Source organism: Kogia breviceps, chromosome 9, assembly GCF_026419965.1.
Source record: "Kogia breviceps isolate mKogBre1 chromosome 9, mKogBre1 haplotype 1, whole genome shotgun sequence".
In the NCBI taxonomy this organism is placed as follows: domain Eukaryota; kingdom Metazoa; phylum Chordata; class Mammalia; order Artiodactyla; family Physeteridae; genus Kogia; species Kogia breviceps.
The window spans coordinates 27,602,576-27,618,516 of NC_081318.1; the positions used below are offsets into that span (position 1 = coordinate 27,602,576).

Here is a 15,941-nt window from a genome sequence, read left to right on the forward strand (position 1 = left end):
GCATTTTAGGCATTTCTAAAGGTAAACATTACTATTTTATGATAATATTTCATTTAAGTCTCTTTTTCTATGACTGGAGGGTTGGTTCTTTTTCTTAGGGTAAAATAGGTCCACAATTCCATATCTAAATTCTAAACTCCAAAAATGTTTGAAACCGGAAAGTGTTTTAATAACTCATTTGGAAGCAAAACCTGACCTGAATTGAGAAATGGCTGTTTATGGTCTTTATCCCTCTTTAATGTGATTATGAATATATTTTGTTATAGAAGTATTAATGTATTTGCTTCTGGAGTACTTCCCCAGACCCACTGAAGGTGTTACAGAATATACAGTATATGTCCATATTACCTTTCAAAAATCTGAAAAAACCCTGAATTTCAAACACATCTGTCCCTGAAGTTTTCAGAAAAGGGACTGTGGATCTGTAGTTCCAGTCTCTTAACAAGCTCATAAAGGTATTATGATCCAAATTCAGTTCTTACAGATAATTTCTAAAGAATAATTTTCAGGTCCTTGGTCTAAATTATTCTTCTGATTTTTTCTGATTCATTCATTTGCATTTTAGCATGAAGTAACAATGGGAAATACTTTGAAATGCTTGATTTCATAAAGCCACTAGATGGCATCTTTGTAAAAATAAAAATACTTTAAAAGAAATGTTTATAAGTAAAGGCTGAGATAAATAAAGGTGAAGTCTTATTTCATGAGAAATAAAGATAAGTCATTTTGGGCAATAAATCCTGAGAAAAATGCATAGGTTTATGGTGAAAAGTAAAATGGTATTTTAAATTACTTTTCCACCTTCATAATTGAGGGTCTTTTTCTGATTGGTTGTTTTCAGTTTGCATTTACATTTATTTTATATAACCAAACAACCGTATATCTGTGTGTGTGTTTGTGTATATACACATATATATGTATGTGATTTTGATGTGCTTTCCAACTTGTATAGACTACCTGGGAAGCCTACCAATTAAGTTAGGCTTATATTGTAAAACTGAGTTGTATAAAATCGCCTCCACAGCAAACTATAAATAAAATATGAACATATAGTGGGTATCAGGTCACATTTAAGATGGTGAAGTACTTAAGTTATCTACCACCAGGTTTTCATCCCTCCATCTCCTGCCTCTATGACTAAATCTAGCTTTTCATACTGTCCCTAACAGGGAGGGCAGTGAATGAGACATTTTAAACAGGAGACCCAGAAAGGTGAGTGTTTAAAACCAATTAAATTCTCATTACTAGTAAAATTTAAGATACATTATGATTTTGGAGATGGGAGTAGGGGAGCACTGGGAAGAATTTGTCTGCATATCTCCAGCAACATCTGGTTTATTCATGAGAGACTAACCCTAGTGGTTATCAAAATGCCCTTTGCTCTGCTCTTCATGAATATGTGGATTCATGAAATGATTTAAATGCATATGCTCTGGGACTTTTCTGGTGGTCCGGTGGTTAAGACTCCAAGCTCCTAATGAAGACGGCCCGGGGTTCCCTCCCTGGTCAGGGAACTAAATCTGGCATGCCGCAACTAAAAAAAAGATCCCTCATGCTGCAACTAAAGATCCTGCTGAAACTAAGACCGGGCCCAGCCAAAAAAAAAAAAAAAAAAGGAATTTATCTAAAACCATTAGCAAAACCAATTTCATCTGAGAATATAATACATTTTTTTTTTTTTTTTTTTTTTTTTTTGCGGTATGCGGGCCTCTCACTGTCGTGGCCTCTCCCGTTGCGGAGCACAGGCTCCGGACGCGCAGGCCCAGCGGCCATGGCTCACGGGCTTAGTTGCTCCGCGGCATGTGGGATCTTCCCGGACCAGGGCACGAACCCGTGTCTCCTGCATCGGCAGGCGGATTCTCAACCACTGCGCCACCAGGGAAGCCCTATAATACATATTTTATATTCTAGTAAGAAATATCTTTTAAAATGAGATAAAGATGGAAGAAAATTACATTGGACATTAGGAAGGTATTGGGGAGAGGAGTGCAATTTCAACAGAATGGCATAAAGGAATGAAGACATTGAACATTATGAAGGAAGAATAGACCTGTCTATATATAACACAAATTTTAATTTTATTAATCTTACATCCTTTTTAAATATCAAAGGGTTTTAGGTCAAAGGCAGCATAGACTAGTGGTTTAAAATGGAGGTTCTGGAGTCACACTGCTTGGGTTTACCTCTCTGAGCCTTAGTTTCCTCATTAGTAAGAGGAAGCTGATCACAGTTCTTCCTTTAAAAAATCATTGTAAAATTTAAATTAGAAGTATATGTAAGTGCTTAGTAACAAATAATAATAAATGTTAGCTATTATGAAGCCACATGAAGTTTATTACTACATATACAATAGGAACACAATTGACCCTTTCCCGCAATAATACGTGCTTCTTTTAAAACCTCAATTTAAATAATTTATAGTCATAGGAAAAAAAATGTTTATAATTCAGTGATTAACAATAGCTTTGCTTCTCCTGACTTAAAAGGGGAATTATTTAATAGCTCCTATCTCCCTTTTCTGGTTGGCTGCAAGGGCGCTAAGAGTCAAGTTCCAGATTTAAGAAAAGCAAGTAGGCACCTGCTGTTGTACACCTGTGTTCTCCTTTGCTTAGGTCCTCACTCTCACTTCATATTTACATTTTCTCTAACCCTGATTTTTTATATCCATAGCGCAAATTGCTGTCAGTATTTGGTTCGGAGAACTGTGCCATTTCACAAGTGTAAAAGGCAGCTTAGAGAGTGGTTACCATCAGAACCACTTTCGGACCTAGGTAGCGAGTAGGTAACAAATCCCCTCGCTCCCTCACCCCGCCCCAACCTCTGCTTCATTCCTTCTCTCCGCCCCCTCCCCTGGCTCCTCCCCCTCCCCTGGCTCCATCCCTCGCCCCTTTTTTTCTAAGCGCGGGCACCGCCTCTTCTCGCGGGAGTGGTGTCCTGGTGGGAGGGAGTGGTGGGGCCGTTGCTAGGATACAACCGGAAACAGAATTCGGCGAGTGTGGACTCTGCTTTCTAGGAGCCCGGGAAACCGCTACTACCCGACTAACTGCATTTCTTAGGTAGGAGGACAGGTTCTGGCTGCCTTCGACTGGCCCGATCCCTAGGCCGACCTTGAACAGGTGGCTAAGGCGTTGGACTCCGAGGGCTCAGTGTGGGGAGTTGATGCAACCTGGGCTCTGGGGACTGTATGGCCACTCGGGAATGTTTCACCTTTGCCTAAAAAACTGTGCAAAGCATCCCAGCTTTCTTGGTTCCTTTTCTGGCTCCGGATCTCTAATTTGGGATTCGGAAGTAGCGGCATCAAGCTAGGAGGTGTACCTCACCTCCCACCCCGAGTGCTTATCACGGTTAATAATATAGAAGCAAGACGTGTGTGCGACCCAGTCTGGCATTAGAAAATGTTTAGCCATCCATGGTGACCATTTTTAGTCTTTAGTAAATAGAGCGCTTTCAGACATTCCTCTTTCACTCCTCTCCACCCACGGTCTTTGCTGTGCCCTCTTAAAAGCTCAACAAGGCTATTTGGTAGAAGGGAAAACTGGATCCCTGCCTTACTACTTACACTAATATTCTAGATATACCAACGAAATTATGCATTGTAGGTGAAAGGGGGACGTTTTTGTATGCAATCATAGTAGAGTGGTTTTTTTTCTTTTTAAACAACTTTTTAAAGATTATAACATTTACCCTTGAATACATAATACATAATAATACATAAAGATGATTAAAAGTTCAAACAGTGAAAAGAATGAACAGTGAAAATCTGTCTTGCACCCATGTTCCGCAACTCCCTGTCCTCCAGTTCACCTTCCAGAGGTATTCTACACATATACAAAAGTAGTCGTATCTGTAACATTGTACATGCTGGTATGTGCTTTTGTTGGAGGAGAGGTCATTGAAAGGACATGACCTCCGGTTTACCCACTACCCAGGGGTAAACCTCCTCCCCCTCCCCTGTCCTTGGAATGTACCTTCTGCCCATTGTTCCTGAACTAGGAGATGTGCTATTGAGACCATCGGAACTGTATACCTGACTGAACCCAGTTAAGATCTCATAAACTCAGGATTTTGGCAGGTGGATGTTGAGATTTACTGTCTTTAGGCTGCCTAAGACAACCCTCCTTTGTAAGTTTTCTTGCTTATTAAACCTGCCACCTGCAATCTGGAGCGGTCTGCCTCTTTCTTCGATTCTCCTTGCCCTCTGTGTACCCGGCTCAATTTCTGTTTTACCCAGGGAATTCTAGAGGTTGTGAACCAAGAGCTTTGCTTTTTCACTTAATTGAACAATACAGTATGTAGCCTTTAGAATTGGCTTCTTTCATTTATCATAATTTATTTGAGATTCACACGTTTTGTGTATCAATAGTTTATTCCTTTTTATTTATGCGTGGTATTCCATTTTATGAATGCATCATAGTATGTGTATCCATTCCTCAGAAAAGGAACGTTTGTGTTGTTTCCTGTCTTTGGTGATTAAAAATAAAGCCTTTATTAACTTTTGTGTGAAGGTTTTGAGTGAATGTAGTTTTTCATTCCACTTGGGTAAAGGTACAGATTGCTGGGTTATATGATAAATGTGTTAATTTTACAAGAAACCTGACAGTTATCTCAAATGCTATATCAGTTTTCAGTTTTGCATCAAGGTATAAGAGCTCCACTTGTATTCATACTCACTGGCTATTGGGCTAAAATTTGTTTTAAACTATTCTAATAGATGTGTAGTGAAATCTCATTGTGATTTGAAGTTTCATTTCTCTAATGACTAATGATATTGTGCATTTTTCATGTGCTTGTACTCAGGGCCAGGATTAGAGTGAGGTAACTGAGGCAACTAGGTCTAAAATTTTAGGAGGCATTTATTCTCAGGTGCAAGTGCATGTATAGGGCAGTGCAGGTGCCACACTTGCCTCAGTCTTGTCCTGGCTCTGCTTATTTGCTTTCTTGTGTATATTCTTTGGTGATGGATCTGTTTAAATCTTTTACTCATTTTTTTCACTTTAAAAAAAAATTATTATTGAGTTTTGCAAGTTCTCTATATATTCTGGGTACAAGTTCTTTATCAGATAAGAGTTTTGCAAAAAAACTACATCCCAGTGTATGGCATGCCTTTTGATTCTTCTAGTTGTCTTTTTTGAAGAGCAGAAGTTTTTGATTTTGTTGCTGTTGCTGTTTTAGAAGATGCTATCTTGGCCATTTTGGGGGGAGGATGACCGACCAGATAGAAACAAAAGCATTATCTCAGATTCTCTAAAAAGGGTAGATAATTATGTTGCTAGGAGTTAAGGCTTCTTTATGGTGCTCTCTTTCTAATCAGGCCACTAAACTTTGTTATAGGAGAAAATAACCAAAAGGAAGATTTTTGTGTGTGTGGGGGTGAGAGCCTAAAGAAGTTTCTCTAACTTCTTAGAAGTTGAAGTTTTGTTCAGTTTTGTCTCATTTTTTTTCTTTGTTGTTCCGGAATTTTAAAACTTTATTTCAGTTCTTTTATTGGTTGTTCTTGAAGTTTAACCATGCATATTTAATTTAACAATGTCTAGAGTTAAGAATATCATAGCTCTCAATTTTGTAAACAGTATAAGGAATTGATAATAGTTTATTCTCATCTTTCCCTTCCCAGTTACATATTCTTATTGTCTCATATTTTAATTTTCTGCTATTATTTTGTGTTGACAATATTTATTTGGGTTTACCCATATGTTTATGATTTATTTGTTTGCCTTTCCTTCTTGCACTTCAGACTTACATTGGGCCCATTTTACTCCTCTTCAGGTGTATCCTTTAGAAGTTCCTTTAGAGCAGATATCTTGGTGATAACTTGTTTGTAAATGTTTCTGTTTTTCTTCTTGAAAGATATTTTTGCTGGGTGTACAATTCTGGGTTGATAGTTACCTTCTTTTAATTAGTCTATTATTGCCTTGGCTTCTATTTTTCTGATGAGAAATTGCAGTGATTTTACTTTTCTTTCCTTTGCATTAATGCCAGCAAATATGATTCAAAACAGTGAATGATATGTCCTTGATCACTGTTTGCTTTTCGGATTTTCTGTTTGTTATTCTGTAATTTAGTTACAATATAAATGGCTATGAATTATTTCTATTTATCCTGTTAAGTATATTTTTATATTGTGCTTCCTGGACCTGTAGATTCATATTTTTAATCAGTTTTGAAAAACTTTCAGCCATTACCTTTTATGATATTTTCTTCCTTCCATCTTTGTTTTCTTCTAGGACTCCAATTTGACACATGCCAGATCAGGGGCTGGCAGACTTTTTTTGAAAAGGGCTTCACAGGCTACGTGCAGTCTCTGTTGCATACTCTTTGTTGTTTTTTTTAATATATTTTAAAAATATTTTGTTTATTTATTTATGGCTGTGTTGGGCCTTTGTTGCTGCGCACATGTGGGATATTCCCGGACCAGGGCTCAAACCCATGTCCCCTGAGTTGGCAGGGAGATTCTTTTCTCCATGGCCTTAATCTCTCATATTTTTCATATCCTTATCTCTTTGCAACAGTCTATATAAAATCTTTTGATTTATCTTCCAGTTCACTAATTCTCTCTTCAGCTGTAATGCTGTATTCATTGAATTCAACAAGTATACATTTTTATTCAGGATATTATTATTATTAATTATTTTTAATTTGTCATCTGGTAGCCAGAGAACTTCACTAAGGTTAATTTTTTTCTCCATAAGGATCTATGCTTAAGTGAAAGTTCCAAACACAGCTTTTCCATCTCACTACTATTTCAAGTTTTAATCTTCCCTGTGCTTTTGCCTCAGAAATCAGCCTCAGGGTCACTTCCCCTATCCCCTTTTCCTGGCTGCCAACCTCTATAGGTAGGCTCTCCTGGCTATACTGGCTTCTCACTGCTCTGATCCAGCTCCTGCCTCTGATGCCTGGCTCTGGGCTGCTCTGGCCCACCCTGGCCCAAGCTCCTGTTGCTATTGTACTATTTCCCAAGCCAAAACTCTTGGTTGCTGTAGCTTAGGCCCTAGTTAGCTCCAAGATCAACCCACATTTGTTTGTTGATATGTTTGTTTTGGGGGACAGAGGTCATTGGACACCTCTGCTACAATTTGTGAGAGCAAAGCTACTACTGTGTACTTTCCAGCATATAGTTGCTGTGGAGATGTCAGGTTCCTTGGAGCTAATATTCAATTGCAATGTCAGAAGCATAAATAGCCTTTTTTAGAAAAAAGGCTATTGAAAAGAATTCTTCTTTCACAAGGCATTGCTCATTGAGTAAGAGATGACAATATATTTTAGAATTTTAAAAATATATTCTTCATAGAATATTTCTCTCAAATTTATTGTGTTTTGAGGTTCTTTATTTGGTACACATTTTTACTTTCTGTGGTGTTTTTATTAAAAATTCACCAATGTTTTTTATCTAATGCCATTACTAAGAAAATATTAAAAAAATAATGAGCCACAGTGTAGTATACTATGAATACTGCTGTATGCCAGCAATGAATTTGATATTTGGTGTAGATGTTTTAAGTGTAGTAAATATATATATATATATATATATATATATTTTTTTTTTTTTTTTAAATTCAGGACAATGTCTGACCAGGAGGAAGGATCTGATGCTCAGAATGTTGATTCATCAAAAGAAAGAGAGGAAGCTTTGGTGACTATCAATATTCCAGTTCCCTCAGAAGAGGTTCCAGAGTCAGAGCAAACTGAAGACTGTGACTCTGAACTAGAACCATCTAGTGGGGGCCGTGAAAAACGTGTTGAGGAGCCAAGTGACCAGAGCATTTTAAGCCTGGAACTAAATGATGTCGAGCAACTCATGGAAGATGTTACGGCAGATGAACAAGTTTCATACTCTCCAAGAGACGGTGGAGAGTCTGTAGCTAAATCTAATAATGCAGTGCCGTCAGCCGAACAATATTCAAAAGATTCTCTGGCATATCTGGAAAAAATAAAGGCTGTAAAGGAATCTCTGAAAACATCAATGAACGATTCGTCAGCAACAGGTATTACCTAGGGAAGATAGGGTATTTTTCCACCTCATTTTGAAGAATGGTTGTTTTTTCTTGTTTGTTTTTGCTTGAAGATTTATTTTATATTTGATATTACTTTCCCACTCCCTTATCCACCAAACCTTTGTGGCTATGCCACTTGAATCTCTTAATTATGTGTGAAGCCTCTCCTCTATTCTGCAGTACCTACTTCCCTAAATGAAGGAGCATCAATAAATTTGGAAGTGTTGTTTCTCTGTTTTTCCAAAATAAAATAGGTTCTTAAAATGTTTAGGGAGAAATTTTTGAGTATAATTGTAATTCTTTTGCATGCCATTTTGGAATTAATTGTACACAGCTAGCAAGAGGTGGGATGAGAACTTGACACCATATTTTTCTAGTTACATATACAGTACTCATTCCACATATCTCATTGCTTTTACATATTTCCATATTTCTGCTTAGTGTTAACTTTATATTAAGATTCAGAAAAATCATTGTTGTCTTTCATTATGGGTTAATTTTAAAGACATAATGTTGATCACATGGCATGTGGAAGTTATTACTACATTGTTGGTAACAGAGCAGAAGGGGAGCAGCAAGAAGATGGTTACATGGAGAGTTCTACTTGGGTGGTTAACTGACTACTCCTTCTCCCCCTTCTCCATAACTTTTGAGAGAGTTTCCTTCCATAGAGTGGAGAACATGGGTCATCATTTAACAATAACAGCAGCTTAATCTGGCTGGTAAAATGTAGCTTTTGAATCTAGTGGAGTAGTTAGCTCTTGTGTGGTGTGTCTACACAAGTAAGAATAAAAAGGAGAAGGAGCAGTAATCAAGCCCATTTATGCCTAATTGAAGTTGTTATCCCTCAATTACATTATTCATTGTGAATTTGGGCTCCATTTTTTGATAATTCTGTGATTCCCTGTGATTATAGCTTTTACCAAATATATGATGATTAAAAAAAGTAGTCTTGGTCCTGTACTTCCTGAGGCTCACAGATTCCTGAACAAACTTTCCCTTCCCAAAGCTTAGGAAGTGACTGCTATGAAAAATTTTAAATACATTAATCATAGAATTTTGAATACAGGAAACAATTAAAATAGTAACATCTGTGAGAGTGTTCTCTTATTAAGAGAGAACTGTGAAAATAATATTTAACAAGCTTAAAGAACCTTAGCATCAATAATGCCTTGTTACATTTCATGCTGCGATTAGTGATGAATGTCTCATAGAGCTTTATGAAAACTGTCATGTCAGGCATCTAGAAATAAATGAAACTTTTTTGGTCTACATGTGTACTCTCCACTCCATCTTACTTATATTATATCTTCTCCATTAAAATTTAAAGTCTGTAGATACAAAAGTAAAAAGTTTACCCCATCATAATTAGTTTTTAAGTACTATATACCCTCCCTATAATTTCTGAACAGATAATCATTTTATAATAACAGTTTTTCTCTATTTTTAACATGTGTCTTGATTTTTATTTTATAGAGTTGGGAGTGAGCTACATAATGCCCATTTTTTGTGAAAAGTAGATTTGTGCATAGTTATTCCAGATATTTGTAAAAAAATGATGATTTTCTGTTTTGCATTTTGCCAGCTATAGACATAAATCAATTATGGGAAGAAGAACGGACTTAGATAATCTTTTGTCATCGCAAGGTCAAGGAAAATTTTCTTTGAAAATTTCCCTATTGGTTTTTCTTAACTTCATGAATACACAGTGATTTCCTGATGCATGGTATAAATATGTAATCAAAGCATGTATGTTTCTAAGTTCAGGTCTCAGGGTCTCCCTTTGTAATACTACACAAAAACACTTGATGTTCTGAGATGTTTCCTATGTTTATATCTGAACTATATATACCAGATACTGGGAATCTTTAAAAATTTTAAATGATTTTAAAAGAAACTTTAAAAGCACTTTAGTTTCATTTCCTCTTTCTCATGGTATTCTGGGTGAAGAGGTAATCTCGAACATGCACTGATCCTCATAGAAGGCAATGCAAGAGAGATCTGAACTTTGAGTTGGAGTTGGGGGAGCAGGCATTGACCATTGATGCTAATTCTTGAGATTATGCATTGATTTTCAAAGCAAAATGTTGCAACTGAATGTTTGTCACTTCTCTTCTTAGAAAATGAACACTAGCTCTTATTACGGAGGTGTGGTGAGAGAACATGGCAGAGACAACCTGCATTCTATGTGATTACAAATTGTCCCATATTTCTCTGCCTGTGGATTCTATGATGCTGACCCTTGCTTTTAACTATGACTCTTTTTTTCTCTTATTTTTTCTACAGTAAAAGTTGTACTTCTTCCTGTGGGCCAGGAAATTATAATACCCTTTAAAGTTGACACTGTTCTAAAATGCCTCAAGGATCATTTTTCATCTCTATTAGGTGTCCCACCTTATGTCCTGCAGATAAGATGTGCAGGTAAGCTTGGAGGCTAATAAAACTTATCGAGACTTCTCTTTGATTTGTTAAACGAAATATCTTCATGTTTACTGTTTGAACATTATATTATGGTTATATATTCATTCATTCAACACATTATTATTGAGGACATACTTTGTTCCAAATACTTTGCTAAGAGCCAAAGATGTAAAGAAACATGAAACAAAATCCCTGTTTTCAAGTTGTTTACAGACTAGGAAGGAAGATGTATGCAATGGTTACCACACAGTGTGTAAATGTTTTGATGGAGATATGTTCAAAAAACTGTGAGAACAGCGAGGAAGGAAACTGGGAGATTCTAGAAAGCTTCATATGATAAAGGTGATAATACTTTTGCTAAGTCCCAAAGAGATGAGAAACCTGGGACTTTCGGGAAGTGGTAAGGAATTTAGAGGGAATAGAAGTAAATTATATGGGAAGTAGGAGGAAATGAGGTTAAAAAAATAGATGAATGAGCATGTATAGAAAAAGAAGAGGACTGAAAATGGTTTATCAGTCTTGTACATTAAGGTCAGTTCACATTCTGATGATGTTCAACTTTATTTATATTTTGTGGGCAATATTGAGTAGCCCACCTTATATTAGCCTTGTGTCATGAGAGGCTGAGGTCTTAGTAACTGTGATAGAATTAAGCAGACTAGAATAGCTCAGGAAATATTTCTGTAGAATACGCCTGCACAGATCATAATATTTTATTTTTAAAAGTTTGATATTAACTTATAAAGATGCCACAAGTTTCTAGGGCAATAAGAGCATTTTTTTTGTGGGAATATCCGAAGTGCTAAAAAGGAGTAAGCCATACCTATGAAGTTCTTTCCCCTTGCCAAATCAGAGAAAAACAATCAGTTCAATTTCAAAATTATTTTTAGAAAACTATTGTAATGAATGTGCTCCAATAGTAAGATGTTCATGTATTCAAACAACAGGTTACTAAAGCTTGATTGAGGCAACAAAGCTAAAATTTAAATAGTTATTATAACAATAATGATACTGATGATGATAATGATCATGTTGATGATGATGGCTAATTTAATGAGCACTTACTATGTGCTAGTCCTTCTACAGAATATTCTGCCTACATTATCACATTATCATTCAATCTACACAACAATCCTTTGAGGTAGGTATTACTATTAATTTATTTTGAGAGATGGAAGCTAAAGCTTGAGGAACTTCTGCAAATTCCCAAAGCTTATGAGTGTCAGAGTCTGAACTTAAATATAGGTATGACTCCTAAAAGGGAATTTGGAACTGCTTGGCATTAACTATAAGGTGAAGTTCAAAACTGGAGAAGAGAGAGCACTTTGAGACTGAGCACCTGGCCAGTGGTACCTAAGAATCTGGGCTCTGTGTTAGTTGGCAGATGAATCTCTGTTAGTTTCCTATGACTGTTGTAACAATTAACAAATTTAGTGGCTTATTTTGCTTATGGTTCTGGAGGCGAAAAATCCTAAATCAATTTCACTTGGATAACATCAAGGTGTCAGCAGGGCTGTTCTCCCTCCGGAGGTTCTGGGGAGAGTCTGCTTCCTTGCCTTTTCCAGCTTCTAGAGTTGCATTTCTTGCATTCTTGGGCTTCCTCATCTTCAAAGTCGGCAGCATAGCATCTTTAAATCTCTCTCTGCTTCTGTCATATCATCTTCTCTGTAGTCAAATCTCCCTCGTCCTTCCTCTTAAAGGGCACTTATGATTATATTTAAGGCTCATGTGAATAATCCAGGATAATCTACCCATCTCAAAATCCTTAACTTAATAAAATCTGCAGTCACTTTTTCCATATAGGGTAGCATCCATAGACTCTAGGAATGTACATGGATATATTTTAGGGCCATTATTCAACCTATTGCAAAATCCATATAACGTTAATTTTTTTAAATTAAGAATTTAAGGTGAAATTGAAACTCAAAGATTTTTGAATGTGCTTTCTTGAACATAGCTAAAATAGACTAGTGGTATCTGACATATTTCTAAGAATGAGTAAAACAAACCTTTGCTATGTTAAATTCCTAATTGTAATATAGGAAGAACATACATTGGAAAACCGATATAGTTTCTATCATTATACAAAGCAGCAGCCAGTAACATTGTAAGTATTTATGAATGCCTTAAAATATAGAAAGAAATTTATAGTCAGTTTATGAAATAAACCAGTGGGGATGGGGGTATAAGTTGAAGCAATAAAACATAAAAATAAGGTGATGATGTACACTTTTTTCGCAAAAAACTGAGTCTTAGCTCTACCTTGGCATGAATTAATTTATATGAATTTCTGATTATAGAAACAGAAAGGAAGGGATTCTTTAGAACTCTGAGTGTATACATTAGGAGTGTGTATTAAAATAATCAGGCTTTCCCTGATATGGATATGTCCTATGCTTATTTATAAAACATTGTGATATTTTAGAGAATCGATGTTTAGAATATGATTTTGCTCATATTATAGAATGTGTTTTTTATTTTTAGATGTTTATAGTTGCATGGTTATTGTATATTTGTATTTCTTTTTTTTTTGTATATTTATATTTCTGATGAGTTGAGAGTTGTATTTTTACTTTACTTATAATGCTGAATTCTTGCTCAGGAGTACCACCTTAATTTTTTCCATTGTGGAGTTTTTGATACTATTAATACAGCAAGAGGTGGACATCATCAATACCCCATTTGGTAATTAAACAATATGTGTTCATATAAGCACCATTGATGTTTTCCATCCCTTAAAATGAGTACATATAATCATTTCTTTGCCATAACACTTTTTATAATTTTATTTCATTTTTAGGAATGATTATTAAAAATCATGAGACGCTACTACAACATGGAGTTAAGCCCCAGGATATTGTCCAAGTGGAAATCTTTTCTTTACATCCAGATCTATATCCAATCAAAAGAATAGATAGATCAAGTGATGCCTCTCAAGTCATAACTGTCAGAGTACAAACTGGTTAGTTACTTGATATCTTTTAGGTAAAGTATATTTTTAGAGTCCCTTTGTAGTTGAACTTTCATTTAATCTTGGTTTTATCTCCTCAGGCATTGATCAGTACCAGGAAGTAGCTGTTGAGATTATAAAATCTGATTTTCACAAACCATTTCTTGGTGGATTCAGACATAAAGTAACAGGAATGGAATATCACAATGCTGGAACACAAACTGTACCTAAAAAGACTCCTGAAAAACTGAATGCATTTTGTAGGGATACACAGGTAATATTTTTATTTTTCCATGTAGGATTTTTTTTTTTTTTTTTTTGCAGTACGTGGGCCCCTCACTGTTGTGGCCTCTCCCGTTGTGGAGCACAGGCTCTGGACGCGCAGGCTCAGCGGCCATGGCTCACGGGCTTAGCCGCTCTGCGGCATGTGGGATCTTCCCAGACCTGGGCACGAACCCATGTCCCCTGTATTGGCAGGCAGACTCTCAACCACTGCACCACCAGGGAAGCCCTCCATGTAGGATTTTGAAGCTACAGAATTCAACAAATGTTTTACTGTGTAGCTCTCTAAAATTAAAATCTTCCAGGGAATTATATGGTAATTAAAATAATAAAAGATATTAACTTAAATGTGTAGGAAAATATGCTTTTTACTCACTTTATGTGTATATAGTGGATATTTAAATTTTTTAAATGTTTTTATTTTAGACAGTTTTACAGAAAAGAAAGCTCCAGCAAACTACAAATACAACATCCACACAGATGACTAAAATTGGTGTGTATGTATCAAATATGACTGATAAACTGGTAGCACCAGGAAAATATTTTTCAGCAGCAGAATACCATGCTAAAAGATTAAAGGCGGTAAGATAACTTTTATTATAGGTGAACACTAAATGACTTTTTACTATGTAACCAGAGTTATGCAACCATTACCACAGTCAATTTTAGAACATTCTCATCATCCCAGAAAGAAATCCCACATCCAATAGCAGCCAGCCCCTATTTCCTTCCAGTCCTTTCTGCTTTAGGCAACCACTAATCTACTTTCTGCCTCTATTGATTTGCTTATTCTGGGTATTTCACATACATGTAATCATACAATGTGTAGTCTTTTGTGACTGGTTTCTTTTACTTAGCATAATATTTTCAAGGTTCATCCATGTTGCAACATATATCAATATATTGCAATCTATATTGCAAAATAATATTCCATTGTATGTATCCAATTGTATATACCTACTGTAGGTAGGTCAATCTATATACCACAATTTGTTTGCCCATTTATCAGTTGATAGACATTTGATTTGTTTCTACTTGTTGGCTATTAGGAACAAGGCTGCTATAAACATTCACATATAAGTTTTTATGTGGATATGTATTTTCATTTCTCTTGGTATCTGCCTAGGAATGTAATTGCTAGATCATATGGTAATTTATTTATTTATTTACTTATTTATTTATTTATTTTTGGCTGAGTTGGGTCTTTGTTGCTGCACGTGGGCTTCCTCTAGTTGTGGCGAGCAGGGACTACTCTTTGTTACAGTGCGTGGGCTTCTCATCACGGTGGCTTCTCTTGTTGCGGAGCATGGACTCTCGGCGTGTGGGCTTCAGTAATTTTGGCTCGCGGGCTCCAGAGCGCAGGCTCAGCAGTTGTGGCGCATGGGCCCAATTGCTCCGCGGCATGTGGGATCTTCCCAGACCAGGGCTTGAACCCTTGCCCCTGCATTGGCAAGCGGATTCTTAACCCCTGTGTCGCCAGGGAAGCCCTCATATGGTAATTCTGTTTAACCCTTTTGAGGAGCTGTCAGACTGTTTTCCAAAGCAGCTGCACCATTTTATGTCCCACCAGCAGTGTGTGAGGATTCTAATTTCTCCATATCCTTATCAGCACTTTTGGATTATTGCCATCCTAGTGAGTGTGAAGTGGTATCTCATTGTGGTTTTGATTTGCATACCCTGATGGCTAATGATACTGAATATTTCTCATGTGCTTATTAACAATTTATATATATTCTTAGGAGAAATGTACGTTCAGATACTTTGTACAATTTTATGAGGTCATCTTTTTTTTGAGGTCATCTTTTTTATTATTGCTTTATTGTTTAAAAAATATTTTTTAGTTATTTGCTAAGTGGTTGCTCCAAGTGTAATTTAGGAATTAGAATATACATCTCAATTTATAGCAACATACTTTGTATTAATGCTAACTGAAATTTAATAAAGTATTGAAACCTTGCTCCAACAGAACTCCAAGTTTATCCCTTCTTCTTTGTGCTATTATCATACAAACATGTATATTCTGTTTATGTTCTAAGCCCTGTAATTCCTTTTATAATTATTGTTTTTATGCAATTGACTTTTAAATAAGAGTAGAAAAGAGGAAAATATATTTATATAGTCTTATATATTTTACCTACATAATTACTTTTTCTGGTGCTATTTATTTCTTCATTTGAGTTAAAATTAACATCTAATATAATTTTCTTTCAGTTTGGAGAATTCCCTTTAGTACTTGTGTATGCTTGTATACTTGATGGTGTCCTAAAGATCTCTGAGTCTCTGTTCCTTTACCTTTT

At 36.0% G+C, this 15,941-nt stretch overlaps 1 protein-coding gene across 3 annotated transcripts in view; it reads left to right on the forward strand.

Moving 5' to 3' along the window:
* Positions 1-1,184: 1,184 nt before the first annotated feature.
* IQUB (IQ motif and ubiquitin domain containing) overlaps positions 1,185-15,941 on the forward strand; it is a 63,210-nt gene continuing 48,453 nt past the window's right edge. For 2 of the 3 annotated variants that reach the window (XM_067041663.1, XM_067041661.1), the window contains exons 1-6: positions 2,976-3,056; positions 7,558-7,982; positions 10,278-10,412; positions 13,213-13,374; positions 13,464-13,636; positions 14,071-14,226. In XM_067041663.1, coding sequence (XP_066897764.1) covers positions 7,562-7,982; positions 10,278-10,412; positions 13,213-13,374; positions 13,464-13,636; positions 14,071-14,226 — 1,047 coding nt within the window. In that variant the 5' untranslated portion in view covers positions 2,976-3,056; positions 7,558-7,561. Of the gene's footprint in view, positions 1,213-2,975; positions 3,057-7,557; positions 7,983-10,277; positions 10,413-13,212; positions 13,375-13,463; positions 13,637-14,070; positions 14,227-15,941 lie in introns of those variants that run through there. The other variant, XM_067041662.1, reaches the window with a different exon arrangement.